Source organism: Natator depressus, chromosome 10 (assembly GCF_965152275.1).
Source record: "Natator depressus isolate rNatDep1 chromosome 10, rNatDep2.hap1, whole genome shotgun sequence".
Lineage (NCBI taxonomy): Eukaryota > Metazoa > Chordata > Testudines > Cheloniidae > Natator > Natator depressus.
In genome coordinates this window covers 46,380,539-46,407,954 of record NC_134243.1, presented here as the reverse complement: position 1 = coordinate 46,407,954, position 27,416 = coordinate 46,380,539, and the positions used below count along the sequence as shown (strand labels likewise).

The following is a 27,416-nucleotide window of genomic DNA, read 5'->3' as shown; positions in this document are numbered from 1 at the left end:
TTCGACTTGGAGGCGTGGCGCCCGGCCCCATTGTTCACCCAGCCTGGGCAGGGTCCGCCTGAGTACGTGGGAACACCCTCCTCTGTGCATGCGGGCTCCTGCGGGGGAAACCCTTCCCCCAGATACGTCCTACCCTAGTGTGGGGCAGCACCCTGCGTGCACAGCCCCTCTCCGCACATATGCAATCCCCTTCCTCCCTATACACCCCCCCTTGTGCACAGCCTTCCTCCCCATTATATACACCTCTGCGCGTGCAACCGGTGTGCACAGCGCCCTTCCTCACTATATACACAAGGATGTGTGCCATCCCCGTATGCACAGCCCCTCTCCCCATATGCAACCCCCTTCCTCACTATACACAGCCCCATGAGTGCAACCCCGTGTGCACAGCCCCCTTCCGCACTATATACACAAGCATGTGTGCAACCCCGTGTGCACAGCCCCCTCCACACATATACAACCCTCTCGTGTGCAGTCCTCTTCCCCACTATACACACCCCCATGTGTGCAACCCCGTGTGCAAAGCCCCCGTCCCCACTATATACAGCACGTAGCATGTGTGCAATCACCTCGTGTGCAGTCCCCTTCCCCACGATATACACCAGCATGTGTATAATGCCCCTACTACGTGCGCGGCCCTTTCCCCACTCCATGGAGTCTGTGTGCAACCCCTCTTGTGCACAGTCCGCTCCACCAGAAGATATGCAACCCGCCAGTGAGCGCAGCCCCCTTCCTCACCATATCAACCCGCCCCATGTGTGCAAACCCCGACCTGCCCAACCCTTTCCCTACTATTGGTAGCCTATTGTTTGTGCAGCCCACCCACCTCCCCAGGTATGCACAACCTCCCAGGCGCGCCGCCCCCTTCCCATAGCAACCTCCCGTCCTACCACACCCGCCCCTCATGTAACGCCAGGCCCCGTCCCCATGTGTGCATGTGCCCCTACGCGCGCAACCCTCTCTCCCTCAGGTTCTCGAGCGCACGCGCACGCGCACACTCCTGCGCGGCGTCAGACAGACGTTACAACTGGCCCCGCCCGCGAGCGCGAACCTCGCCGTGTCTCTTTCTCCTGGCGGCGCATGCGCCAGGGTTCACCCAGCTTGTGAGGTCACAAACTCTGTTTGTCACGTAAAAGAGACTAGTCGATGCCCTGCCCAGACTGAGTGGGGCGCACGCGCAGTCTCGCTCCCGGAAGTGTCCCGTTCCCAGGGAGCAGGAAGCGAGCGAGCGAACGGACGAGCCGGGCGGGCGGCGCAGGCAGGGAGTCGGACGCTGACCCTGACCCTGCCATGTCGGCCTACGACACCAATCCGTTCGCCGACCCGGTAGACGTGAATCCCTTCCAGGTGGGAGAGCGCGTCCGAGCCCCGCGGCTCCCCGTCCCCTGCCCCACCGCCCGGACGTGGCGCTGAGCGAGGGGCCGCCTGCCAATGGTGGGGCCGCTGTGACCCGCGCCGCCCAATCAGGGGCGAGAGGGCGGGACTGATGGGGGCGTAGGGGAGGCCCGATCCTGTGGGGCTGTGCCAGCTCCGGGGGAGTCCCAGGTCTGCGACGCGTATCGGGGGAGGCGGGACCCAGCAACAAGTCGGGGAGGTTCAACGCTGCTCTGCCCTGCCGTGCCCCCCACCCCAGTACCCAGTGTCTGCCCCATCAGCTCTCCGTTCCTCCCACTCCCCCCTCGGGGTCCCTGGCCCGTGCTCCACCCTCCCCTAGCGCCACAGCCTGCCTGGTGCGTGCCGCTTGTGCGCTCCCCTCCCCGCTCTGTACAGTCTGGGGGGCCTAGTTCACCCACCTAGCAGTGCCATGCACCTCACCCACCATGCACCTCAGAGCCCCCCTTTCTGCGGCCCTGACCCAGCAGGACACTGCTCCGAGTCGCAGCCCTGCTGGGTTAGGGCATGCCCAGTGCCTTGGGAGAAGTAGGCACTGGCTGGGACAGTGACGGGCTCCTGGTTTTGCCAGTGGTTCACAGGTGCAGCTCCCATTGGCTTTTCTGGGTGTTGCAACCACATACAAGAGGGCAGGCTTAGGCCTTAGTCTCATACACAAGTATAGATGAGCAAAATGTAAACCACCGATCTAAATTAATCTGAGACCGCATTATTTGTATTACGGCCCCTGCTGAGAGGAGAGCCTCCGTTGTGCTCGCTGATATTCCATACACATAAGAGTTGCTCTCTGTTCCAAAGAGCTTACAATCTAAATAGACCAGACAAAGGGTGGGAGAACAGTAGTAGTATCGCTCCTGTTTTATAGAGAGTTAAGCAACTTGCCCAGGGTTATGCAGGAAGTCTGTGGGAACTCTGGGAACTGAACTCAGATCCAGTGTATTAACCACAAGATTGTCCTTCCTCTTTTACCTTTTTGAAGCTTATCTTGGGAAATAGTCTTTATTAAGAACAGACACTGTATTTCAAGTGCATCCATGTCCTGTGGCCCCTTTTAGGAAAGATCACTGTTCCTTTGTATTTTAAGGGCTAGTGGTTCCCAATCTTTTTGAGCGGCTATTTCCACGTATTAGGTTAATATGTTGGCTGTACCAGCCAGTGCTGGCTGTCTCCCATTCAGTTACGCTGGCAGTCACCCACCATATTGTGAAAATATGGTTTGTAACTGGCCCAGCTCTGTCGTAGACACCTTGTGGCATGTTCTCCACTTACTGTAACCAGTTCTATGTTGGAGCGTACACAGCAGTGTGAGTGAGAGGAGAATCAGACCCATTGAATGAGTGTGTGCAAGTGAATGGGAGTCGATCATGGGACAGTATTAGGATGTAGTCATCGAGACTCATAGTGTACCAGCATTGCCTGGTCTACATGCATATTCTTGTGGTAAATGTGCATACCATGCTCTTGGTTCAAAGAGCGCACACTTTCTTTCTGCAAAACTTATTCTGATGAGTGAATGAGACATTAAAATCTCTCTGGGTGTACATGACATGGTGTCAGTTACTGTGATATAGTGGTACAGGAGGAAGCTTTAGCAACACTGGATTGCAAGTGTCAGGACAGAGTTGTAGGTGTGTTAAATATTCCTGTCAGATAGTTGCATTGCTGCACTGTGGCATAGCAGCTGTTGGTTTGCTTCACATTTTGTGTTGGCTTGTGCAATGTTATGTCCATATGCTCTAGGGGTCCTTCTCCTCTGGGGATTACTGCTCAGCATTCAAAGTTAAGTGCGTATTCTAACAGAGGTTTAGCCTTGGCAGTCTAAGAGAAAGGACTTCTTTCTGAGGTGCTCTGGAATCCTGCACACACTCTAGATGTTGCCTGGATTCTTTCTATGCTGAGTTGATGTCTGTGTGTGCTGCCTTGAAACCTGCATTTATTTACCTAGGGAGTTGGTGGAGGGCTCCAAAAACAGTCTGTCGACCCTGAGTAACATGGCTGTAGATGTGAAGATAAATGTTAACACTTCACATTTCAGAAATTTGTTTCTATAAAAAGTTCTTTACCTTTATTACATGGCAGAAAAGTATCAGGGCATAACAGGAAGCTGCATCTTGGTGCATATCCTCTTATTTCATAGACAGCTTTTGTGATATTGCAATCTGGTGAGCCAGCAGTAATTAAAATCTTGATAACAAGATTTTGAGTTCAGTATAAACACAAGGGGCGTAGGAAGCAGAAATAATCTTGTGCATACTCAAATGAAAACAGAAGTATTTGCTGGGGTGTGTTTTGAGAACTAGAAGTGGCTCATGATTTTTTTAATCACCTTTATTGGGCACATTTAGTGGCTTGGAAATACGGATATTGTCAATTTGCATACTGGGGGCGTGTAAATACTCTGTTGGTTTGTGCATCATCGTGCTGCCACAGAATCATTGACCAAACCGGGCTGTGCTTGAGTTTAGCTCATTGTTCAAACAATAAGATCAGATAGAATCTAGAGGCAGGTGACTCTAGGATGGCAGTTTTCTAATTTTTTTCAATAATCCACGTAAAGCAGGTGACAGAGGAAGTCAGAGGTGTGTAGTTGCGCTGGGTGTATGCCAAAGGAATGCTTTCCATTCCTGCTGAATAACTTCAGTTTCTTATATTCCTTCTCTCCCTGCAGTCAAAGATAGCTTCAATTGTCTGTTTTTCCAATAGGGTTCTTATTCATCCACTGTGAGGCTCCTTTTTTGGGGACGGGAAGGGGCGGTTCTGTCTTATGTGACTAGTATAATATGAACTTTTCTGCACATGCTGTGTCTAATGTAGTGAGCAAGCTGGGGGAAAAGATTCTGATCACTTGTCCAAGGGCAGCTGAAGCTTCAAATTTGGTTGTCTGGCAAGAAAATGGGCTCATCCTAATTTTAGGTCTGTGGTATCAGTAAGTAAATTAAAACAAAATATTGTAGTGTGACTGTAGCAAAGAATTAAGTCACTTTCTTCTAACACTGAACAAAGAGCTTTATTGGAATCAGAAAAATAGCAGCATCACTTAAGCTTGTCTGTAGCTTCTGACTACAACTTTCCCTGGCCCTCATCCAATCTGATTTCCTGTTACAGATTAAAAGAAAGGGTACAGATATCTTCACAGTTGTTCCTGTAGTTGTTTAACGACATTTCTTTGCATTCTGCATGTTCTGTTTTGCACTGTGGGGTCAGGGTTTCTCATTCATGTTCTCTGTTTTCTAAAGCGAGTGATTCTCACTTGGGTTTATGTTCAATTTTGTGTTGCTTTAATATAGATGAAAATGCCACTGCCACCAGCAGTCTGATGGACTCAGAAGAGAGCCTATGTTATCTGTTTCAGTTTCAAGTAGAAACTCTAATGGCTAAATAACTCTCTACACATTAGAGAGACAAGGTGGGTGAGGTAATATATTTTATTGCATCAGCTTCTGTTGGTGGAAGAGACAAGCTTTGGCGTTACCCGGAGTTCTTACACAGAGCGCAGACCTGAAGAAGAGCTCTCTGTAGCTTGGAAGCTTGTCTCTTTCATCAGTAGAAGTTGGTCCAGTGGAAATTATTACCTCATCCACCTTATCTGTCTAAGATCCTGGGGCAAACACTGCTACCACAACACTGCAAATAGCTATAGACATTGTCCATTTGATTGAAATCTAGATCATGGTTATGCAGAATAGCACTAATCCAGTTTGGCATTTTAACAATTCACATATTGTGTTAATGGGCTAATTCTTTATCATACTTTTAATCCTTTAGACAGTATGTGGATTCAAATAATTGAAACCAGATATATGATGGTGGTTGTTGATTGACAGCAGCTTTGGACACGTAGTCCTGAATTTTCTGCAGCTTTGCCCCTGAAGCCCCAGCAGTGTATTTACCCTTTGGGTTTGTCATGCCAAAGGGTACCTTTTGAGCCTCAGGAGTCAGGTTCAGGACTGTCTATTGCTCTGGTTCTCGCACAGCAAACCCTCAAACAACAAGGTATCTTTTCCTTGATAAGTAGGAGATTTAATTCATAATACTGATAAGGTCAATCATGAAATGCACTGTACACTCATAGATGTGCTTGATTTGATCTCCTGAAAATCTGACTCTCATTCTGTGGTACATTCCACAAAATGACAGCCAAATGACTTTTTTGTTAATTTCCCCAGCAACCCAGTATACATGGCAGATAGCTCCAGAGTAGCGCATGTTTGCCTCAAAGGTGTAGATAAGAGCTTGAATCTCCAGCATCCTTTGGGACATAAATAACATTTTAAATTATAGTCAAAATAAATTCAAATTTCTTGAGAGGGTGGGATAATCTTTTGAAATAGAGAATAGCAAGTGCAAAATTGTGACTGATGCCATGGTCAATAACAGCATGGGGAGGATTTTGCCTTTACTTGAGCTTACGCGCTGTCTACATGAACACCTCTACATTCAAGCCAGCCAGTTGAGATGTGAGCTCTTCTGCCTCCATCTCCGCAACTCCTAAAGCTGTCTTATTACCTTTGTGATTCTATCAGCTGACCCAGATTCCAGGTCTTACCAGAAGAGAGTACAAGTTTCCCATCCTGCACAAACCTGATGTACTCCAATTGTTGCTCAGCCACAGAAGTTTTTGGCTCTATCAGCTAGCACAGTAATAAAACTAGCTTTTTGTATGTATTTGTGATGCTTGCCTTTAAAAGAAACACACGGTCTTTGCAACTGAGTCTCTAAAAGCTTTTTAGTCTGTGTTAGTAAAGTTTGGTCCAAGATCAAGGCCATTTGGGGCTTGCAAACTGCAGCGTGAAGTAAAGAACTAAAATCCTTTTTACTGACTGTATATGGGAAGCTAAACAAGGTAGTAAATCTGTGAGTCTCCTCATGGCATCTCACAGAGCAATCCAGCAATATGAGTCTTGTGAACAAAGTAATACTTTTTGCTTCCATGCGTTTCACGTGAGCAGCATGTGGAGAATGAAAAGATCTTACTCTCGCTTCAAAGAACTGACATTATCAAATTCTTCTTGTACTTTCTAGGAACTACCAAGCATTTCATCTTTCGGATGTGAAACCTAGGGATAGCTTACAATGACTTCTAGAAAGTGTTTTCTAAATCAGCAGCTCCCAAACTTTGATTCACATACCACCTTAAAAAGTTGTCAGGTGAATTGACAGAATATCAGACTCAGAAACCACAGTTTGGGAACCCCTGGTATAGATATCTCATACTTTTAACAGGTTTTAACAACGCTCCACTGTGCCATGTGCTTTAGGAAGTGAGAGAAAGAGATTTAAGTGTAGCCACCTTGGTTCTGTTAGAAACAGAGCAAAAGTTAGGCTAACTATAACCCTAATAACGCAAGACTTGCAAAGGCAGGACTGGGAAAAGCGTATGGAAAATTGCTAAGCTGTCTGACCTTGTTTTTAGACACAATAGAATGTAGTTGTAGCAGAAAATCATTAATAATAATAATAAGATATCAGGAAGGAAAATGTATGAGCAAAGTGCAATTGCTATTCGTCAATGCCTGTAACGAAAACTACAAATATTTGTGATAAACCGCTTGTTGTTCAGAGACTTGTCTAAGGCCAGGGTAACTCCTGCCTTGCAGTCTCCCCCTGCAATTGCTTGAAATAAAAATTGTCTGATTTACTGCATCCAAACAGAGAGGATTTGTTTTCTTCCACAGTAGCTACCATGTTCTAACTAACATGTTTTAAAAGTCTAGTGTAGACAAGGCATACTGCCTTCAAGGTGTGCAAAACTGGTCAAGTTAAAGTGTGAGGGGAGCTAACGCATCCTCATGTCACACCTAAATTCTAGCCTAGACAAGAATCCATGTCTCTGATAGGAAAAGGACAGTGGTCTTGCAGGGTTTAAGAGGGTTATTGAGTTTTGTGTGATGTGGGAAGGAGGAAGTGTCTGGAAAGGAAAGACAAGTCAGAAAACTTTCTTTTTCCTTCTCCAGGTAGAAGCTGACCAGATTCTTGTTAGCTTCACTTTGCTACTTGGGAAAGCCATGAACAGATGCAGAGAGGGTAGGGCTACCTGTCCATGCACTCAGGAAGACAGCACTGTCAGAGTTCACATGTGGAAGGTTTTCTTAAGATTACAAAGGAATAGGAATTGAAACTTTGATTTAAAAAAAGGCTAAATTCTTAAGAAATTGATGGCTTAGGCTCCTTCCTTCCCCCAACCCCTCCATCTCCCAGGCCATTTGTGGTTAAATCCAATGAAGGTGGATTGTCTGCACACTTGGTTAAACTGGTGCTTTTCTTCCACATGTGCTTCACCCTGTGGATGAAGTGGTTGAGTAGAACATGCACCCTTTGTTCTGAGAATCCCCTGCCTGCAGAATTGCTGACATATATAGATTCCCTGGAATGTTTCTGGAACCCTATTCTGCCTGGTGAATTCAATTCAGCATCTAAGAATCTGTACCTGTTTCTGAGACTTCATCCTGGAGTGATTCATAAACTTGTGTAACCAGTTAGGCAGGGAGTGTCTAATCTCTAGATGTGTCTAAAGTTACTCATTAAACGGAGCTTTTTTTGTATACACTTGATCAGAAAGCTGTACTGGAAGGCAAGAGACCTGTCTACAGTATGTTTGAGACAAGTCAATTGGCTTTCCCAGGGTTTACAGCTCTGATGTTATGGAGCTTAATCAACAGGAAACTTGGCTGACCTTTACATATCTGATTTTGCTCTTCCTCCTCCCCTGCCCAGCCTAGTCATTACTTTTTGCCCCATTAACAACAAAAATAAAATGGCTTGTGCTGATAGATAGATTGGTTGCTGAAGAGGAGAAAGCACCTTGCTTAAGCAGAACTCCAAAGGTAAAATTACATGGCTGTTCAGTTTGTGAGCAAGGCTTCTACAGAGAAGCAACTGTACCTAATTCTATCTTTGGGAGAAAGGATGCTTGAGGGTCAGCAGCAGTCAGTGTCTGGTTGTTAAAGGGAGAACCTTTAGCAAGGCACAGCTTTGCTGTGTATACTTGCTTTCATACAAACTGCATCACACGAGACTTGGGTTAAATAATGTGCAACAGAGGGAAGAAGAAAGTTGTCTTCAGAAGAGAGAGAAAGAGGTTTTGCATAGCAGTATGATTATGGGAAGGGACCAAAAGGAGACTGGCACTGAGTGAAGGAAGGAGAAACTGACACTCCAGCTGAAATCTGGGTTTAAATTTACAAGTATGATAGTGTGATCAGTTAACCTGAAACCGTAGGCTCACTCTTCATAGCTTTTTTGCCTTGTCAGAATGGCTGCTTTGGGAGATAGTTTGGTAGTCCAGAAGAGGGCTGCACGAAAGCAGTTTGTGGTATCAGATGTCTGTCACCTAGCACATCTTTCTACCTGAAAATTGGTTCACCTGCTCTCTGCTGCACTTGATTGAGACTCTGTCATCCTGAGGACACTGGAGCCTTATGCAAAGACAGACTGCAGCATCATCTCAGCATGGACTACCAGTTTCTTCAGCTTTACAAAAGGCTTCAGGGTAGCTGTTGTCTAATGGGTAAAGTTCAGGGATGAGAGGAAATCTGGGTCCTAGTTGCAACTGTGCTGCAGACTGATCTCTGGTAAATTAATCTCTCGGCCTCAATTTCACTAAGTGTTTACGACGTGGTATTGCTTTCAGAAGCTCTGATCAGTCACTGGTTTTGTTTAGCTTGACAAATATAAGGAACATGTGGAGCAGGTTGTCTAGAGGCTGTCTCTTTTTTTCCCCTTTAACTCCTACCTTTGTCTTAAGTGCCTTTCCCTGTTCTCTTTCAGGATCCCTCAGTGACACAGCTGACACGTGCTAACCAAGGCAGCTTGGATGAATTCAATCCCTTCTCTGAGAACTCCCGGCTGGTATGTGGCTCATGTGATTGCACCAAATATCTACATACCTGTTATTGTATCAGGAAACTGGGTCCTCTGATAGAGGGGACTATAAGATGAATGAGGCATTCACAGATCTGTCCCTACTGGACAGTGACTGTGTTACATACATGCACAATACACTTCTCATGAGACCCCCCCAAGAGCAGAGCACTGGTGAGCTCCCTGCAGGAATTCTCACGGCCAACGCAATCCCAAAGTGGGAAGCAGAACAAGTCTCATGCCAAGGGATATAATTAGGGCCCTACCAAATTCACAGTCCATTTTGGTCAATTTCATGGTCATAGGATTTTTAAAATCGTAAATTTCACAGTTTCAGATATTTAAGTCTGAAACTTCAGGGTGTTGTACCTGTGGGGGTCCTGACCCAAGAGGGGGCCATAGAGGACGTTGCAAGACTATTGTAGGGGTTGTGGTATTGCCACCCTTACTTCTGCACTGCTGCTGGCGGCAGCTCTGCCTTCAGAGCTGGGCTCCTAGCCAGCAGCCTGAGAGCTACCTGTAGCTGGGGGAGGTTCTCAGAGATAGGTCTGACCTGGCCCCGGGAGCGACCCCTATAGGGGAAGAGGAAGTCCCATCCCTCCCCAGCCTGGCTGGGACTAGCATCCGGAGACCGGAGCATGGTAAGAGCCCCCAGCCCTGCCCCTTCCCTACACTAGCCAGATTTCACAGGGCAGATCAGATTTCACAGTCCACGATTCAGAAACATAAAATAAAGATGCTTATGCAGGATGGTGCCTGGTGTTCCTGGGACTCCAGACCTGCCTTCCAATTTGACACACACCTACTTGAAGGCACTTGGTGTTCAGCGGTTCCCAGAGCTAATTGGAGCAGTGTGTGTAATGCTCCTTTGCTATGTCACTCTTTGTCTAGACAAATGGAGCTCAGACGATTCCAGCGACGCAGCCTGCTGGCCCTTCGCAACCTGCTGTCCTACAGCCATCTGTGGAACCCACTCCGCAGGTAGTATATCCAGCCCCCACCTTTCTGCTGAATGTCTGTAGAGCTCGTACCTTGGCTTCCGCTAAGCAAAACTATTGGAATACAAATGAGCCTCTGTGCGTCTTACAGGCCATCAACAAGACTTTTCTATAGGGATTGGATTCATTTGGGTGGGGTATGGGAGGCTGCAGCTGACCAGCTCTGCCCTCATTTGTATTTATTACTTTCGCATTGCAATGGGGAATATTTAATAGCCTTGCAAATAATTCTGAGAAGTAGACCATGTAAAGCCCCCATGTCTTTCCCTCTGCTACTGAAACTAACTCTGTTTTTTGTCCCATTCTGCTTGGCCTTCTCACACAGTGCCACCCATAACTTGTTAACGGTGTTAGCTTAGTTTCAGGGAGTGAATAGCCACACTCAGCTCTGTGAGTGTGGACACAGTGCAGTTGTGTGTTGCAGCTGCTGCTTAGACAGGCCACCAAGTACCAGCCGCCAAGGTTCATCTCAGCGAGCAAGAATTCAGAGAGACAGAGGCTGCTAGGAGAAGATTTCAGTTCTCAGAATAGCAACAAGGTAAAAGAGATCCAGGGGAAGGTAGGCAAAGTGCAGAGAAGAGAGGGGGCTTCACTGCCTTTTTCTTGGACCTCCAAAATCTCCTATCCCAGGTTGGGAGGTTGCCTCTCTTTAGACTCCAAGTGCTATCGGCATACTCCGTAAACCCCAGGAGTCCACTGTCTACCCTTCATTGTAAGGACCTCTTAGCTTTGCCTTTACACCTCACCGCCAGAGCAGACTTGGGCTCCTGGCTCTTGAAACAAATTGGTGCTAATTTGGAAAGGATCCAAAATGGGTAATGAGAGAGACTCTTGGGGAGAGGGAGTTCTTATCTTGTTTGTTTTGTTTAAATTATCTTAGTGCTGGTGAAAGGTCCCAGATTAGCAGCTCTGAAGCCCTCTAGTTATCCATGGGAGGGTGGGGGTGTAGCAGCAGTGCAAGTTTTCCCCACCAATGTGCCCTTTTAAGGGGGAGACTGTCTTCATGGTTCATTCAGCCTTTGACCTCTCTGCTGAGTCAACTGGGGAAGGGGGTCATGGTGTAGGTGCTTGTCTCCCTTCAGTCCCTCGTTGAGCAACACATTTCAGAGACCACAGAATGGATTTCATTGGGAAAGTGATTTGGTCATAGCTGGCCTGGGCTGAGTTTAAACGCAAAACCTAGGGCTGAAAGCCTCTAGGAGACCCAGGAAGAAAGCATAACGGCAAACTAGAGCAGCAAAAGGATATTGGTCCAGAAGCACAAGCTTCTGGGAATGCTGAGATTTTCAGTAGTTAATGTGAGGACAGCAAAGAGGAAAAGTGGATGAAGTAGCTCAAAAGACTCTCTCAAGAATGAGGTTTACTGGACAGTAGAATAACTTGCCAGAGAAGCTGTGGAGTCATGGATCCACAGGATCTGTTCTGTGCCGAGCCTTTAAACCGGCTGTTGGAGGAGCCCCTTTAGCATGGCAGAACCCCAAAGGATCCCACTCCTTCCTTGAGGCTTGGTCATGCAGCCTCACTGTCTCCTAGACTGAGTGTATGGGCTCCAGCCCTCCTGTTTCACACCATGAGCTCTGCCCAGTGAGTCCAACTGAAGTAGACTGTGTAGAGGCTTGTCCTGTCTTCAGGGACTAATGAACCCAAGCCAGTATTTGTGGTGACAGCCAAGCAGCATTTTCAGAACAGAGTAGGATATTTTAGTCGGCTGGAACACGGCACTGGAAGTCCCTACGTTAGCATAGGGAAATGAAGGTTAAAGCATAAACCATTCTGGCCAAACCAGCATGATTCACAGCCAAGCTGTAGTGAGCTCCATTGCAGGCTCTCTATCTCTCCCTGACCTCCATAGTCAGTCCCAGGAGAGCAGCCAGAACCAGAAGCCCACGCTGTATTCCTTGCTGGTCACCCCCCCAGTCTTTGTTCTTCAGGCAGGGCCATGCATGAGTCATGGAGCTTGAATTGTCTCTCTGGACCCCTTGTTAATCTGAATCGGTTTCAAACAGTTCCTTGCCTACTCCATTCATTCCTCCCAGATAGCGAGGTACCACATATACCAGTGTCTCCTATGCAGTTCCAGCAGCATCGTTAACCCTTTTTGCCCCCACTGGGTAGCAATGCAAAGTATAGAGGGAAACTGAGGCACACACTGGCTTCATAAAAATATTCCAGAAGATTCCCACTTTGTCAGAGTCACCCTCACGGAAGAGATGGGCAACGAGAAAGGAGCTGCTGGTGGATTCTGTAGAAATCTATTACTAACATCCTACCACGATGCAGGCAGAAAGTTGAAGGAGGTCTCAGACCCAACCATGAATGTTCTGCTTCTGAGATGTCCTCAGCCTTCTGAATGTTGCTGGAACACTCATTAGTGTGTGTGCATCCCCCCACTTCCCTTAGGAAGGGACCCTCTCCCCACTGAATGGCTCTTTGGTTCTGATTGCTTTTTGGTGACTCTCCATGCAGGCTGTAGTCTCAGCAGCCCAGGATGGACTCCTTCACCAACAGGAGGAGCTGGAGAGGAAAGCAGCAGAGTTGGAGAGGAAGGAGCGAGAGTTGCAGAATAATGCAGCAAACTTTAACTGTGAGTAGTGTTTCTTTCCCTGTCTAAGAACCCATACTGTGCATCACACATGTCTAAGCCCGAGTGTACAAGAGTTCCCCTGGCCTGTGCATTCTGAAGGGTGTCGGACCCCATTATATTGTGCTGGAGCTGAGTTTGCATGAGAAATGTCTAAGTGCCGCAGCAATGGAAACTTACACACACCGTTTTAATGCAATTCTGAGGCATCACACAAGGGGGAGAGTGATAAAAACTAAAGGCTGGGATTCAGGAGACCGGCTGTATGTAACCTTGATCCAATTGGACTTTGTGCTTCATTTTTCCTATAATGGGGGGTGGGTGGGTGTGTGTGTCAGTCAGTCAGGGTGGGGGGACTGCTACCTAGCTCAGTCCCATACTCAATCCGTTAGACCATGTGACACCTCTTACCCATTTGTCTCATACACAAGCTGATGTTCTCAGGCACTCACCTGTAAGTGGCTGTTTTATTATAGGTGGAGTTCGTGGTACCATCCGCAGTTACGGTTGCCTGCATTATAAGATCCTGTTTTCAGTTGCTTATAACTTTGCCAAACTTTTACTGTTCAGGCTAAAATTGTCCGTGCTGCGTGTGTGCCTAAGGCTAACTTTTTTTGGAAAGTTTTAGCTAAAATGATTCAGTGATTTCTGAGAATGAGGTTCAGGAAAAAAATCCTTGTTTTACCCATGTTAAAATATTCTTTCAACCGTCTTGTTGTTATGGAGCTCTGTTGCTCCATGCTTTGGCAGCATAGTTGCCCTGGTGTCAGTCCCCATAAAATTCACTAAAATTTGGCCAATTTTGAGCCTCTGAAAAGGCTGTTGGCACATGTTCAGTAGACCCTTGTTAGTTTGGCAGCAAAATTCTCAGAAGAGTCTGTCTGTACTGAGCATACTGTAGCCCAGAGAGAAAAAGGGCACAGGAGGAAGGCAGCCAGAGGGCACAGGGAAAGAAGGGTCTAAAGCCACTAGACTTCACATCCAGGAGCCCTGAGTTTCTGTTCCTCTGCTGTCAACAAAGAACTGCAGAACTCACTGGCAAAGCGTCTGTCTCATTCCCTTCTAGTAGCTGGTCCACACAGAGGATAACAGCCTGCTACTGCTTCCAGTTACACTGTTAGCTCAAGTGTTAGTGGTCTGTTCTGCAGATCTAAAGGTGTGAAGCCTGCTGATGACTCAAGCTGGTGGTCAGTATGGTTCTGCATAATGGGATTTTTGTCAGTGTTTTTAAAAATTAGGAGATTGTAGCCTTAATCTTTTAACAATTTTTTAAATGCCAAGTCAAGCATTCAGGTTAGGAAATGCCAGAATTAAGGTTGCCCTTGTCACTGTAATTCAGCCCCCTTGTGAATACGCACTGATAGTCTTTAATTACATGATCACGTACTATTTCTTCCACAGAACCTTTGCCCCTTTCACTGTATAGGATGGATGGTGCCCTGGGAATGCAGCAGGATTGTGTGTAATGAAGGAGACAGTTGTCTGGGACACTTGCCTTATTTGTTGTAGAAGTTGGAATGTGTGTAATCAATGAGAGAGGCAGGGTGGGTGAGGTATATCTTTTATTGCGCTAACTTCTGTTGAAAGACAAGCTTTTGAGCTACAGAGCTGTCTCTCTTAGCAACAGAAGTTGGTCAAGTAAAAGATATTCTCTCACCCCCCCCCCCGCCCTTCTCTCTCATATCCTGTGACCAACTGACTACAACTACACTGTGTACATGTAGTGAATGAGGCAGAGAATTGCAGAAGAAGAGAGAGAGTCTTATTGATAAGGAAATACAATCCATTTCTCCACAGTGGTATTCTATCCCTGCCTCTGCCACAGATTTCCTGTGTGATGCTTGTCAAGTCACTTAAAACAAGCTTTTCACCGTTGCCCGCTAATTGTGTGTTCCTCAACTTTCTGGATGCACAACATAAGACACTTGGAGCCAGATTTACAGAAGTGCTGAGCACTCACAACTGCAGCTGAAACCAGCTAGAATTGTGCTTTGGACACACTGTAGAGCTGGGTGAAATTTTTGTGGTGCAGTAAATTCCTTGAAAAATGCATTTTTGGGGGCACCAAAACTATTTGCAAATTGGGTGAATAGTGTTAGCCAAAAAAAAAAACCCTGAAGAAGAAACCTGGAACTATCAACATGGTTCATTTTGAAATGTTGTTTTGAATTGACATTTTTAAATCAAAACAGTTTTTTTTCCCCCGTGTCAAGAAAAAACAAAAAATTGAGTTTTGGTTAGAAACTAAATGTGTTTTTTTGTGTTTTTTTTTTAATTTGGTTCGGCCACAGAACCAAAATATCAGTTATTTCCTTGGCTCTAATATAAAGCGCTATCTAATGCTAAGTAGGGCTGTCGATTAATTGCAGTTAACTGACGCGATTAACTTAAAGTAATTGCAATTAAAAAAATTTATTGCAATTAATCACACTGTTAAACAATAGAATACTAACTGAAATTTATTAAATATTTTTGGATTTTTTTTACATTTTCAAATATATTGATTTTTCTTACAACACAGAATACAAAGTGTATAGTGCTCACTTTATATTTTTTATTACAAATTTGCACTGTAAAAATAAGAAATATTATTTTTCAATTCACCGCATACAAGTACTGTAGTGTAATCTCTTTATTGTGAAAGTGTAACTTTCAAATGTAGATTTTTTTTTTGTTACATAACTGCACTCAAAAATAAAACAATGTAAAACTTTAGAGCCTACAAGTCCACTCAGCCCTACTTCTTCTTCAGCCAGTTACAAGACAAACAAGTTTGTTTACATTTATGGGAGATACTGCTGCCTGCTTCTTATTTACAATGTCACCTGAAAGTGAGAACAGGCATTCGCATGTCACTTTTTTAGCTAGCGTTGCAAGGTATTTACATGCCAAATATGCTAAATATTCGTATGCCCCTTCATGCTTCGGCCACCATTCCAGAGGACATGCTTCCATGCTGATGATGATCGTTAAAAAAAATAATGCATTAATTAAATTTGTGACTGAACTCCTTGGGGGAGAATTGTATGTCTCCTGCTCTGTTTTACCTGCATTCTGCCATATATTTCATGTTACATCAGTCTCAGATGATGCACAGCACTTGTTCATTTTAAGAACACTGTCACTGCAGGTTTGACAAAATGCAAAGAAGGTACCAATGTGAGATTTCTAAGGATAGCTACAGCACTCAACTCAAGGTTTAAGAATCTGAAGTGCTTTCCAAAATCTGAGCGTGGTGAGGTGTGGAGCGTGCTTTCAGATGTCTTAAAAGACCAACGCTCCAATGTGGAAACTACAGAACCTGAACCACCAAACAAGAAAATCAACCTTCTGCTGGTGGCATCTGACTCAGATGATGAAAATGAACATGTGTCGGTCCACACTGCTTTGGATCGTTACCGAGCAGACCCTGTCATCAGCATGGACGCATATATTCTGGAAAGATGGTTGAAGCATGAAGGGACACGTGAATGTTTAGCGCATCTGGCACATAAATATCTTGCGATGCCGGCTACAACAGTGCCATGCGAACACCTCTTCTCTCTTTCAGGTGACATTGTAAACAAGATGTGGGCAGCATTATCTCTTGCAGATTGTAACCAAACTTCTTTGTCTGAGCGATTGGCTGAAGTAGGGCTGAGTGGACTTGTAGGTTCTAAAGTTTTACATTTGTTTTATTTTTGAGTGCAGTTATTTTTGTACATAATTCTACATTTGTAAGTTCAACTTTCATGATAGAGATTGCACTACAGTACTTGTATTAGGTGAATTGAAACATACTATTTCTTTTGTTTTTTTACAGTGCAAATATTTGTAATTAAAAATAAATATAAAGTGAGCACTGTATCCTTTGTATTCTGTGGTGTAATTGATATCAATGTATTTGAAAATGTAGAAAACATCCAAAAATATTTAAATTATATTCTGTTATTGTTTAACAGCACGATTAACCTTTTTAATCGCGTGACAGCCCTAATGCTAAGTACTCTGGGAAATCAGGCCCTAGGTGTCTCACATTAGGCACCTTAAATTATTGGACACTTTTGACAACTTTGGCCTCAATCTCTCTGCCGCATTTTCCTAACTGTAAAATGGAAATAATGCCACCACCTTTTCTCACAGAGATGTTGTGCAGATAAATTAATGTGACAGCCACACATTGAATGAGGACAATACAAAGTAATATTGAATACCCATTCACTGAATGAGGCAGGGGAACAAATAGTATGATCATGTAATTAAAGACTATTGTAACACACACACACACACACACAAGAAGACCAAATTAAGGTTGCACAAGTAACCTTAATTCTGACGTTTCCTAACTCGGATGTTTGACTTTGCAGCCTTAATGTTCTTTTATTGGAATTTTTGTAATGTAATTTGATATAGTCTCATCTGAGTACCTTTCAGTAGCACACTAAGCAAAGTGGGTGACACCTGTCATGCGTGGCTAAGGACGAGAATTGTGTGTGTAGTGTATCGTAGTGTTTAGATTCTGGTAGGGTTTTTTGTGTGTGTTAAAGAAGGCAGTTCCAAGAAGTGTGCTTCGCACTTGGAGCGGAAGATGATGAGGTTTGTGATGGTCCTTTGTCCCTGCGGGGGTTTGTTCCACAGTCCTGGCCTAACCCCCATGATATCAGAGGCCTCTAAAACAGCACCTGACCTATTTCACTGGTGTCAGGTTCCTAGCAGTGTTTATCCATCCATGAGTGAAGCCCCTGATGCAGGTTCACTTCTAAGGCTCAGACTATTCAAATCAAATTTCTTGCCATGGTCTGGTTGCTACATCATCTTCCAAGAGTCCAGTCTTAATATATACTGACTACTAGTCTGCTTGCTTGTGAATTATCGTGCTTTAGGGAGTCTGTCAAACCAAGGTACTCTCTTGAGGGATCTCTCCTTGTTTCCTTTTATAGCGAGACAGAACAATTGGCCACCCTTTCCCAAGAGGTGTCCAATCAAGCCATGTTTCTATCAGGACTTCTCTGCAGACATCCCAGCCGATCACCAGCGTACATGCAAGATGCTGTATTACTTGTGGATGCGTGAGTAACCACCTATAACTGGCACAATTGGGGAAATAGTGTTGAGCTAGAAGGACAATTTTGAATGGTTCTTTCTCAGGAGGCTTTCTATCAAATGCTGACTTTTCCATAGCAGCTATTGATGCTGAAGTCATCTGTAGGTGACCTTAGTAGCTGTAAAATCCTGGTCCTCTGCTTTTTAAAGACAGATCTAAAAAAGACTCTAGTTAAATGCCTAGTTATTGGGCTCGATGCAGGTATTTCTAGATGAAATTCTGTGGCCTGTGTTATGTAGGACTATGTAATCATAATGGTCCCTTCTGGACTATGAAATCTATGAATCTGAAAGGATGGTGGATGTGTTTAACTACAATGCATCAGAGAACCCAAGCTCTGCTCCCCTCTTGGTGTTTAACAGCCTGTCTATTTTCCACCTAAAGTAGTAATCGTGTGGGATGTTGTAATCACAGCCCCAGCAGGCAGTTAAGAAGAATTAAGCCTTTAGGCTGGAGAGATAAGGAGCAGTATCAGATGGGACCCTTACAGTAAGATCCACCTTTCCATGCAGACAGCTCTTGATAGGGAAGGGAAATGCTGAAACTATGCCTCACGTGCTATCTAGTTTCTATAGACAATGTTGTGCATTGTGGTCCATGAGAGGGCAGTGATGCTTTGGTACTTTGTGGGTTTTCCGAGAGATTACTCATCTGTTTCCTTTCTTCTCTCATCCTGAACAGTTCATTCAGTTACCCTGCTTCTAAACCTGCTTGCCTGCCTGGCGTGGTTCACCATCCACTCCTACAGAGGAGTAGACTTTGGTCTCTCAATCCTGTGGTTTATTTTGTTCACCCCTTGTGCTTTCCTCTGTTGGTATCGACCCATCTACAAGGCTTTCAGGCAAGTACAATTTTTCAGTTTAACAGGGATATGGCCATTACTGGGAGGAAGTGCTGTTTAATCTGATCATAATGTGTATGCCTGGGGGATTTTCCAAGTCTTCAGTACATTGTAGACCAAAACCTCCCTTACAGACTGAATGTTGGGGGTGTGTGCTGCGGGTGTGGAAGAGAGATTGATCTTCTTGTGCTCACTGTGATGAGCTTAAACTGGATAATCTTAATGGTCCCTTCTCACCTTAAAATCTACAACCTATTGAGATGGATGTAGTGAAAGATCATCTGACTGCGGCTAAATGTGCCACATTAGACAGTAGAAACCTAAACTAACTCGGAAATGCCTGTCAATGAGACATTAGCACATATCCAGTGTTCAAACCCCAGCTAATTATTTGGTCCTAGTTACTATTCATGGTCAGAAAATTCTTGACAGTAGTAGCCCAGTAAAGCAGACGGGTTGTATGTGGGTTTTATCATCATACATACCATATGGAATGAGTGAGTGCATATTGCAGCCCCTGTGTTTAATTCTCTTGCTGCATGGCTTCCTCTTGGTGCCACAATCCCTACCCCTCATGCAATCGTCAGCTGGAGGGAGGGTTCATTGCAGTTGTTGCCCATTTATTTACTAAATGCTTTTTTGTGATTTATATTGTGCGTCTGTCCTGGGGATTCCTGGATTTCACTCGCCCCGTCTCTCACCTTGCAGGTCTGACAGCTCCTTCAGCTTCTTTGTGTTCTTCTTGATCTTTTTCTGCCAAATTGCAATCTACATCATCCAGGCAGTCGGCATTCCTGGCTGGGGAGACAGGTAAGCATGACTTACAGTGTGTGCAATGCAGCCCTGAACTGGCACCTTCTCAACAGGACTGCAATTGTCTGAAGAGTTTCTGTTCTTTGCTTTTTGTTCTTAAAGCTGTCTGTTCTCTTCCATTTCTCTCTTGGTGCATGGCTTCTGCAGAGTTCAGCTGGGTGCCTTTCTCTGCCACGCTTCCTATTTTAGTCAAGTCAAAGGCATGTATCTCCTCTGCTGATATTGCCTGACAGTTCCCAATCACTCCTTACTGTGCTGTCTCCTGCTCTTTATTTCTAAATGTCTTTCTACGCCTATTTGGTGCCACGGCTTCAATGGAAATCTTGTCTGGCTACTCTAAAAACCCACGTAGCCTGCTTTGGTGGAGGTGATGTTCTATAGATCAGTATGTGCTAATAATCTAAAGACTGGGTACCAGAATCCATCTGTCAGCAGTTCTGATCCCCTGTAAAACAAGAGCAGAGCTTTCTTAGTGTGCTGGCTGCAAATTAAACTGAGACAGAAGTGGGGTGGCTTTTTCCAGCTCCACCCCCCCACTGTTCACATTATGCATGTGAAGAATAGTGAAAAGGTCAGAGCTGGGAGCTTAGTTGTGGGGGCACCTTCAGGTAACAACTGCAGTGAAATCACAGCCTATTTTTGCCCACAGCCTGGAGAATGGCTCCTGGGCAAAGTCTTCCCTCCCTCTCCTGGTTCTTTGACCCTATCACTGCCTTTTGAGTCACAGTCGGAACTCCATTTTTAGTCTGACTTGAGCAAGCACTCTGGTTCCCAAGAACCCACTGATCTGTAGAGAGAGCCTCTCCCAAACAGACAGACAGTTTCATCAGTGGCTAAATAATGTGATTTGTGGTTAATGCTACTTGAACACAGTGGAAAATACACAGCTAATGAAACACGTCAAATATTTCCTTCTCGCCAATTGCTTCTCAGTCTCCTTTGGCAAAAGATGATCCAGTTTATTTAGCAGTTGAAATTAAATGCCCTTTTCTAACGGTGAGAGGAGGACCTTTGTCCAAATAGATAATTCTGGATTCTAGCTAGGTGTCTTAGTAGTCCTAGTCCTTTGCACTTTATCAGGGATATGGCCATAAGGAACTCCAGGGATTAATCTCAGGAACTGGCATCTACTAAGGAGCTTTTTATCCAGCTCTTACACTATGCTCCTTCATTCTATTTTCTTTGTTTCTTCCACTCCTCACAAATATTTCCCCAGCCTTGCAAGACTCTCATGAAAATACTGGCCAGGCTAGAAATCTACTTGCTTGTTCTTTCTCATGATAAACTAGCGAGTAGAATTTTACAAGAATACTTTATCCATAAAGATGTTTATGAAGGTCCCAAGTGCTTTGATTCATGCATGGCAGCAGAGCCTGACTAGTGTGGGGGCTCTAACCATATGCGGAGGATATCTGAGGCAGGCAGGGTTAGCATAATACTCTGTGCAGGCGTCAGACAGGCTGCTTCTGAAAATGAGTGGGTCAGAATTGCCACAAACAAGTGCCCCAGCTGCATTCTGGGCCTCAAGTCCCACAATGTTAACTCTTTGGAGTTGGATTTTGTACCTTTCTGTGACCGTGGCCCAGTGATTCTCCTCCTTTCCCAAGTCCATTGTGCTTTTGACCATTCCTCTCCAGCTAGCAACCATTTGTGTGTGTGCGTTCCACACTGGGTTTACTTTTAGGGTATGTCTACACAGCAGTGTAAACCCAGGCTCAAGCCGAACCCCCCCTTCCCCCCCCCCCACTCCCTGGCATTCGCACACCAATTGTGCTAATTTAGGGCTTGGACCTAGGGTCCCAGGACCCTGCAGGGCTGGAGGGTCCGAGCCCATGTTAAGCTGGGACCTAGGGTCCAAGCCCTATTGCTTTCCTGTGCGCGTACAGCCCCATCTTGACTTGGGTCCCAGAAGTCCTCCAGACATATCCCAGAGTTCCTGGCGGCAGAGGAGTAGCAGTGCAGGCAGCCAGCACAGCGGCCGGAAGCACCATTACTGCCTGGCTGATTGTGCTCCCTGATCCTGCTATGGCTCCTCGCTGGTGCACGGAGATTGCCAGGAGCAGGGAGCAAAGCTGACCAGTGGGTGGCAGCTCCCAGTTGCCAGGATGTTGGGGGTCATCCCCCCCCAGCCATGCTGAGTCAGGAGCCTGCCGCTTCCCTCCGTGCTGGTAGCTGCTTTGTCCCACTGCACCCTCTGTCCGTGGCTCCAGGTCCTCCCTGCTGCTGTGTGCGCAGGGGCGCCTGCACTTTGAGGGCAGTGAGTGGGAGCCAGCCCCCAAACTTCCACCCAGGGAGCCCTTATCCCTGCCTCCTGGGGCACAGCGGGGGCAGGGATAAGGGATCCCCAGGGCTGCTGGAGTACATTGCACCCCAAGCCCTAGGGATGCACTTCACTGCTCTGCAGCCAGCAGCAGCCAGGCAGGGGGGAGGGGCATGTTTTTCCTCTGACATAAACTGTAGGTTTCAAACTTCAAAACAAATAAACCAACCAACCAAAGACACCTTCATTGAACAGCCCATTTTAAAAGTTAAGAATTGCAAAGTTTCAGTTTAATAGTTTGTCAGCCCTGGAGCCTGATGTCCTAATTCTCCTCAGAACAGGGACACCTGGGGATTTTCCCACTACTGTGACAGCCTAGAGCTGGAGAGCCCACTTCTCGGATTCGATGGCCGTTCAGTATGAAGCCTTCTCACACTGCAGCCATTCTGTTGAGAGGCGCTAATTATGTAGCTGATGAACTTGTGCTCCTTAATGGCAGCTGAGTCCCATCAATAGCAACACCACAATTAGGAAACAGGGTGGGCAGTAGAGTTTTCCCACAGTGCACCACCTTCCTAGGGCTAGAATGTCAACATGGGGGCGGGGGCTAGGCACTGTGGGATAGGGTTACTTTGACTCTTGTCCGTGCACTGCAGTGTGAATGCCAGAGCCCTAGGTTTGAGCACAGATCTGAAAATCCTTAACCTAGGGTGAAAACGCAGTGTAGACACTGAAGCCCAGGGTTCCCTGACACGGGTCAGCTGACTCGAGTCCCACTAACCCTAGGCTTACATTGCTGTGTAGACATACCCATACTGCACTGTGAGAAGGGAACTGTACAAGGGAATGGGAAGGCACCTCAGTGGTCCTTTTCAAAGCTAGTCTAGCATCTAGAATGGGTAACTTCCTGCAAGAGACGGAATTCAGTAAGGAATTTTTCCTGTGGTCTGATATTCCTGCAGCAGCTCCACTTGGCTGCATGTCCTCTGTGGTCCCTCAGTCCTCTTGTCATCAAATAACCCGAGTCACCTAGTGCTCTCCGAGAGTCTTGTCTGTTCTCTTGTCCCTGTGTATACCTAGTACTCCTCATGTGATGAGCCCTCTTTCTTACAGTGGTTGGATTGCAGCTCTGGGCGAGACAAGCACAAACTTGGCTGTGTCCATAATCATGATGGTGGTGGCTACATTCTTCACGCTGTGTGCTGTCCTCTCACTCTTCCTCCTAAAGAAGGTAAGTTACTGAAAGACAAGAGCAGCTCCAACTTAGATCCTGCATCCTAGGGGCGGTTCACCACCAATAGCAAAGGATTTCCAGGTATTGAATCATAGTCTCTTCTAGAGTTTTTTGTGGTTAGTAACCAGCTTAGTTTCGAAGGAAGGATGAAAGTAGCAAGTTTGTCAAGAGCTTTTGGAAGGCATGTTTTCCTGTTCCTCCTCCTGGATTTGTAAAAGTCCCTCACAAGAAGCTGTGATGGAAACGTAAGTAATCATGTGGATGAGAAACTAGCTAAGAGACTGACAACAAAGTAGGAGGAATATGTTGTCTGTTTTCTATATGGCAAAAGGTTACCACAAGGCCAGCATTTAATATCTAGAAAAGCAGGGAGAGCAGTGAGGTGGCAAGATTGGCAGATGCCATTTAGGTTAATTGAGACTAGAACAGATTGTCAGGAAGTTCAAAGGGACCCAGACACAGTAGGAGACTGGGCAGTATGAGGGCAGATGAAATTCAGCATTGACAAATGCAGGGAAATGAAACTGGCAGGCATCACATGAACTGGTCTTAGACATTACAATTAATCTAGAACCCAGCAACCACTTGAGAAATCTTGGGCTTCATTGGGGATGGGTCACTGAAGGCCTGTGCTCAGTGTGTAATGGCAGTCAAAAAAGCAAACTATGCCCTGATGCATAAAGCATAGGAAAGAAAAGAACATTGGCAGGATCCTGCCACCCTGTGAATGAGGTAGATGGTACAGCCTGGCCTGCAGTGCTGTGCTTGGCTCTGTACAGCAGGGGTGGGTGGTGGAAAAGATTACAGCTATGCGCAAGAGACTTCCATACCAAGAGTCAGTGAAAAGATAGCGACTGGTTAGTCTAAAGAGAGGATGTGGTAGAGGTAGACAAAATAACAAATGGGCTAGAGAACAGAAATCTCATCTCTCTCTGATCACACTTTTATCCAGTGCATAATTGACCTGTTCACTGTCCCAAGATCTCAGGCCAAGAGCTAAGCAGAATTTCAGAAAAGATCAAACGCCTACATGGAACATGAGAACAGCCACAGTTACACTAGATAGGATAAAATATATAAGGGCTGTGAGTCTTCCTGGTTCAGGGAATGCGCCACTTGTTAGCTTCTTCCTAGCCCATCAGTTATGGGCACGTTATTCCATAATTATCCATCAAGAAGCTTCTTGGACCTTCCCCTGAAGCATCTGGTCCTGGCCAGTTTTGGAGATGGGACACTGGGCTGACCTGGGAAAGTAATTCTTACATTCCTCTGCTAAATACTTCAAAACCATCACCACCACATGGTACCCATTTAAACTATGCCATGGTCTGCCCCCTGCAGCCATGAACCAGTTCCCTCCCTCTACAGCCTGCTGTCCGGGAAACACATCTACCTCCTGTTGTCCCAGTTTTGCTCCAAACACGCCCCACCTGCCTTCCTCCTGCAGTATCTGGATGAATGTTTGCCAGATATCAAAGGCAACTGATTTGATACCTGGGGAATCTTGGAGGTGGAGGGCAGGGGGGCGAGTGAATTCCGTAGTCACTGCCTCCTTGAGTCCTAAATGACTCCTGGGATGATGTCCGCCTCTGTGCCATCAAGTACCATCATACCCAGGTCTCTTGTGTGACCCACAATGTTTAGGGGTCAGGCTTACACGCCCTCCTTTAGTTGCATGGAGGTCCCTGGTTATTCATCCTCCGCTGAGTTGAGTGCTCTAATTTGTAATGAGTGATGATCTCCTCCTGAATCTTCCACAGCTGGTACTGGACGTGATTTGGCTGCCAGCCTCTCTTTTTGCTCGTGGCATCTCTTCATGCCTGCAAGGCTAGCTAGTGATGGAACTAGGGGGAGAGGGATTTGCTAGCTTCCTGTGTGCTGTCCTGAGGTTCTGTCAGCGGCCGGAAGACCCGTAGAGAGGTGGTGCTGGGGCAAAAGGGAGAGTCCTTTGGCTGACAGATTCTCTCTCCTTTCTCAGGTGCACTCTCTGTATCGCCGGACAGGAGCCAGTTTCCAAAGGGCCCAGGAAGAGTTCTCCCAAGGCATCCTCACCAACAGGAACTTCCAGAACGCAGCTGCCGGGGCTGCCTCTTCAGCTGCGCAGGGCGCTTTCCGGGGAAACTAGCCCTTCCCATGGGCACCTCCACCGTGCCCCCTTCCCCTTCCTTTTCCATCACAACCTGATCTTAAGATGCACTTTCCACGGGCACCATGCTAACTCCACGATGCCGGCTCCACGAGATGAGAAGAGGTCTCTGTAGCATCAGCTCGTCTGCATTTCTGGCGACTAGTTCTTCTTTCCTTGCCTTGGGGTGGGGGGATAGGGAAATATTCTCTTAAATATAGCTCTCCTTATCCAGGACAGGTTCGACATTTCTTTTACTACCTCTCCTGCTTGCCCGTGCTCCAGTGATAGAGAGAGGAATCTCATCACTTTTTAGCAACTCTTCCATTGGGCTTTGCTCTGAAGGATTTATTTTGTAACTTACATGAGGTGGGTGTTAATAATAAGGGAGAAAGCTGCCCTTTGTTTGAAACCTCTTACTGCCTGGCTCCCATGGGGTCCGGTTAACGTGTGGCATAAAGAGTGCTGTTGGGGAACTGCTCTTTGCTATCCCATCATGGTGCAAATCTCCCTCCCGCTTCTGTTTTTTCTCACCTTGGGGGAGGGTCCTACCCAAGGTTGTATTATGGAATCTTATTCCTGTAGCCCCCAGGAGATGTGTGGAGGGTTAATTAATGGAGTGCAGCCTTCACCATAACCTTAAATCTTGTGGGGGTGGGGATAATCTCTGTACCTCACCAGCCACTGTAGCAGCATTTGAGAGACCAGCGGCTTCATGGGGGGACTCTGCGGGGTTGGGTATGTGTCCCATGGGATTTAGGACGTGGTGCGGTGAATTGAGCCAGCAAACCTGTTTTGAGAGGAAGTGATCTAGACTTTATACAGCTTGCTCAGCCCCTTGTGAGTGTGGTGCCGGGTTCAGAACACTACATATGCCTGCAGCTGGCCCTTCCTCTTCCCTGCCCAGCTTGTTCTCCACATTTGAGAGGATCGTCCCATGGCGCTTTGTGATTCCAGGGGAAATTCGTACGTTTCTCAAGAGAGAGAAGTCTTGGTTGCAGCATATTCCTTTTTTGAAAGCAGTGTCTGTGCAAAACCCTCTCGGGGCTGTTGCTGGAAGCACTTGCCATCTTTTCTGGACTGCATGCCTCTGTGTTTGACCTTGAGCAACTGGTTAGTTCCTGAGGTGCACTCCTGAGAGCTCTTGAGATGGGGGGGGGGGGGGGTGGAATCTGCTCTTTCTTTAGATTTGTGACTTTTGCAGTGAAAAAAATACCTACCCTTCACCAGCTGCTTTCTGTCTCCCCACCCCTTGATGGGTGTTGAATCTTTAGTATCCTGGTCTTACAAGCCCCTTTTCTAACAGGGAAAAGTGTGGGGGAGATTCACTTCTCCACCAGCAGGCTGAAAAGGGATTAGGAGAGGGGAAAGCAGGAGCACTCCTATGCACTGAAGAGATCCAGGAACGCTGGGAAAGAGTGGGTAAAAGCCCTGAAAATAATGGTTATAATTGATGATGACAGCATCGGTGTGGCTGTGCGATGTGGAAACTCCTCCCCAGACTCAGCCTTGATGCCTCTCTCTTCAGAGGCTACAGAAACTCTTCAGGGCTTGCTGAGTGCATCTGGAAGCTTCTGGTCTGAAGTGTGTTCAAAGTAATTATTCAGCCGGTCTAGAAAGAAGAAAAAGGTCAGCCTCCAGGACCCTGAGCTGTTTGCTCCTTGCTGTTGCTATCATTGGCATCAGTGCCACCCAGTCTGTTGAGAATTTTGCCCTTTCTGCAGAGGGATTGAGTGGAGTTGGGGTGGGGGGAGTCTACTGTGGAATTGGGACCCTTGGGGGTTTGCTTACATCCATATTTGATCTGGTTAACTAATCAAAACATAGTTAATTAATCCCTATCAGATTAGGGCCCAGGCCATTTGGTTTGTGGGCTCTGAGGAAAATGAAGGGCAGGGGAAAAATTGGGAGGAGCAAAGTGCTTGATACCTTCATGTGAACAAAGGAGCGGTTAGTTTCCATGGTGTGTTATATGGAAATAGTGACTGGGTCATCATTAACCTCCCGCCCCTTCCAGGGTAATGGTAAACCAGGTCTGTTTGAGCTGATCCAGTGCACCTGGTGAGGTTTCCTCTAGCCTCTCACTCGTTTGAATGTACATGATGATGGAAAAATTAGACTTTAAAATCCCCCCTTTCTGATGTATTTCCCTCTCTAATCTTTTCATGTAAAAATGTATATGTCAAGTCACACTTTTGTGCTTAAATAAAAAACAAAATAAACCTAACC

The 27,416-nt window shown here is 46.2% G+C and overlaps 1 protein-coding gene across 1 annotated transcript; it reads left to right on the top strand.

The window, feature by feature from the left end:
• Positions 1–1,084: 1,084 nt before the first annotated feature.
• SCAMP2 (secretory carrier membrane protein 2) lies at positions 1,085–27,416 on the top strand. The gene is made up of 9 exons (XM_074966002.1): positions 1,085–1,347; positions 9,160–9,240; positions 10,144–10,233; positions 12,717–12,834; positions 17,751–17,879; positions 18,596–18,748; positions 19,457–19,565; positions 22,942–23,059; positions 25,041–27,416. Exons 1-9 carry the CDS (start codon positions 1,291–1,293, stop codon positions 25,185–25,187), a joined length of 1,002 nt encoding a protein of 333 aa, XP_074822103.1. The 5' UTR covers positions 1,085–1,290; the 3' UTR covers positions 25,188–27,416.

Coding starts and splice junctions, on each gene's coding strand:
- SCAMP2 (XM_074966002.1), top strand. CDS start 1,291: ATGTCGGCCTACGACACCAATCCGTTCGCCGACCCGGTAGACGTGAAT. Junction 12,835..17,750: donor TAATGCAGCAAACTTTAACT/GTGAGTAGTGTT, acceptor TTCCTTTTATAG/CGAGACAGAACAATTGGCCA. Junction 17,880..18,595: donor GCTGTATTACTTGTGGATGC/GTGAGTAACCAC, acceptor CATCCTGAACAG/TTCATTCAGTTACCCTGCTT.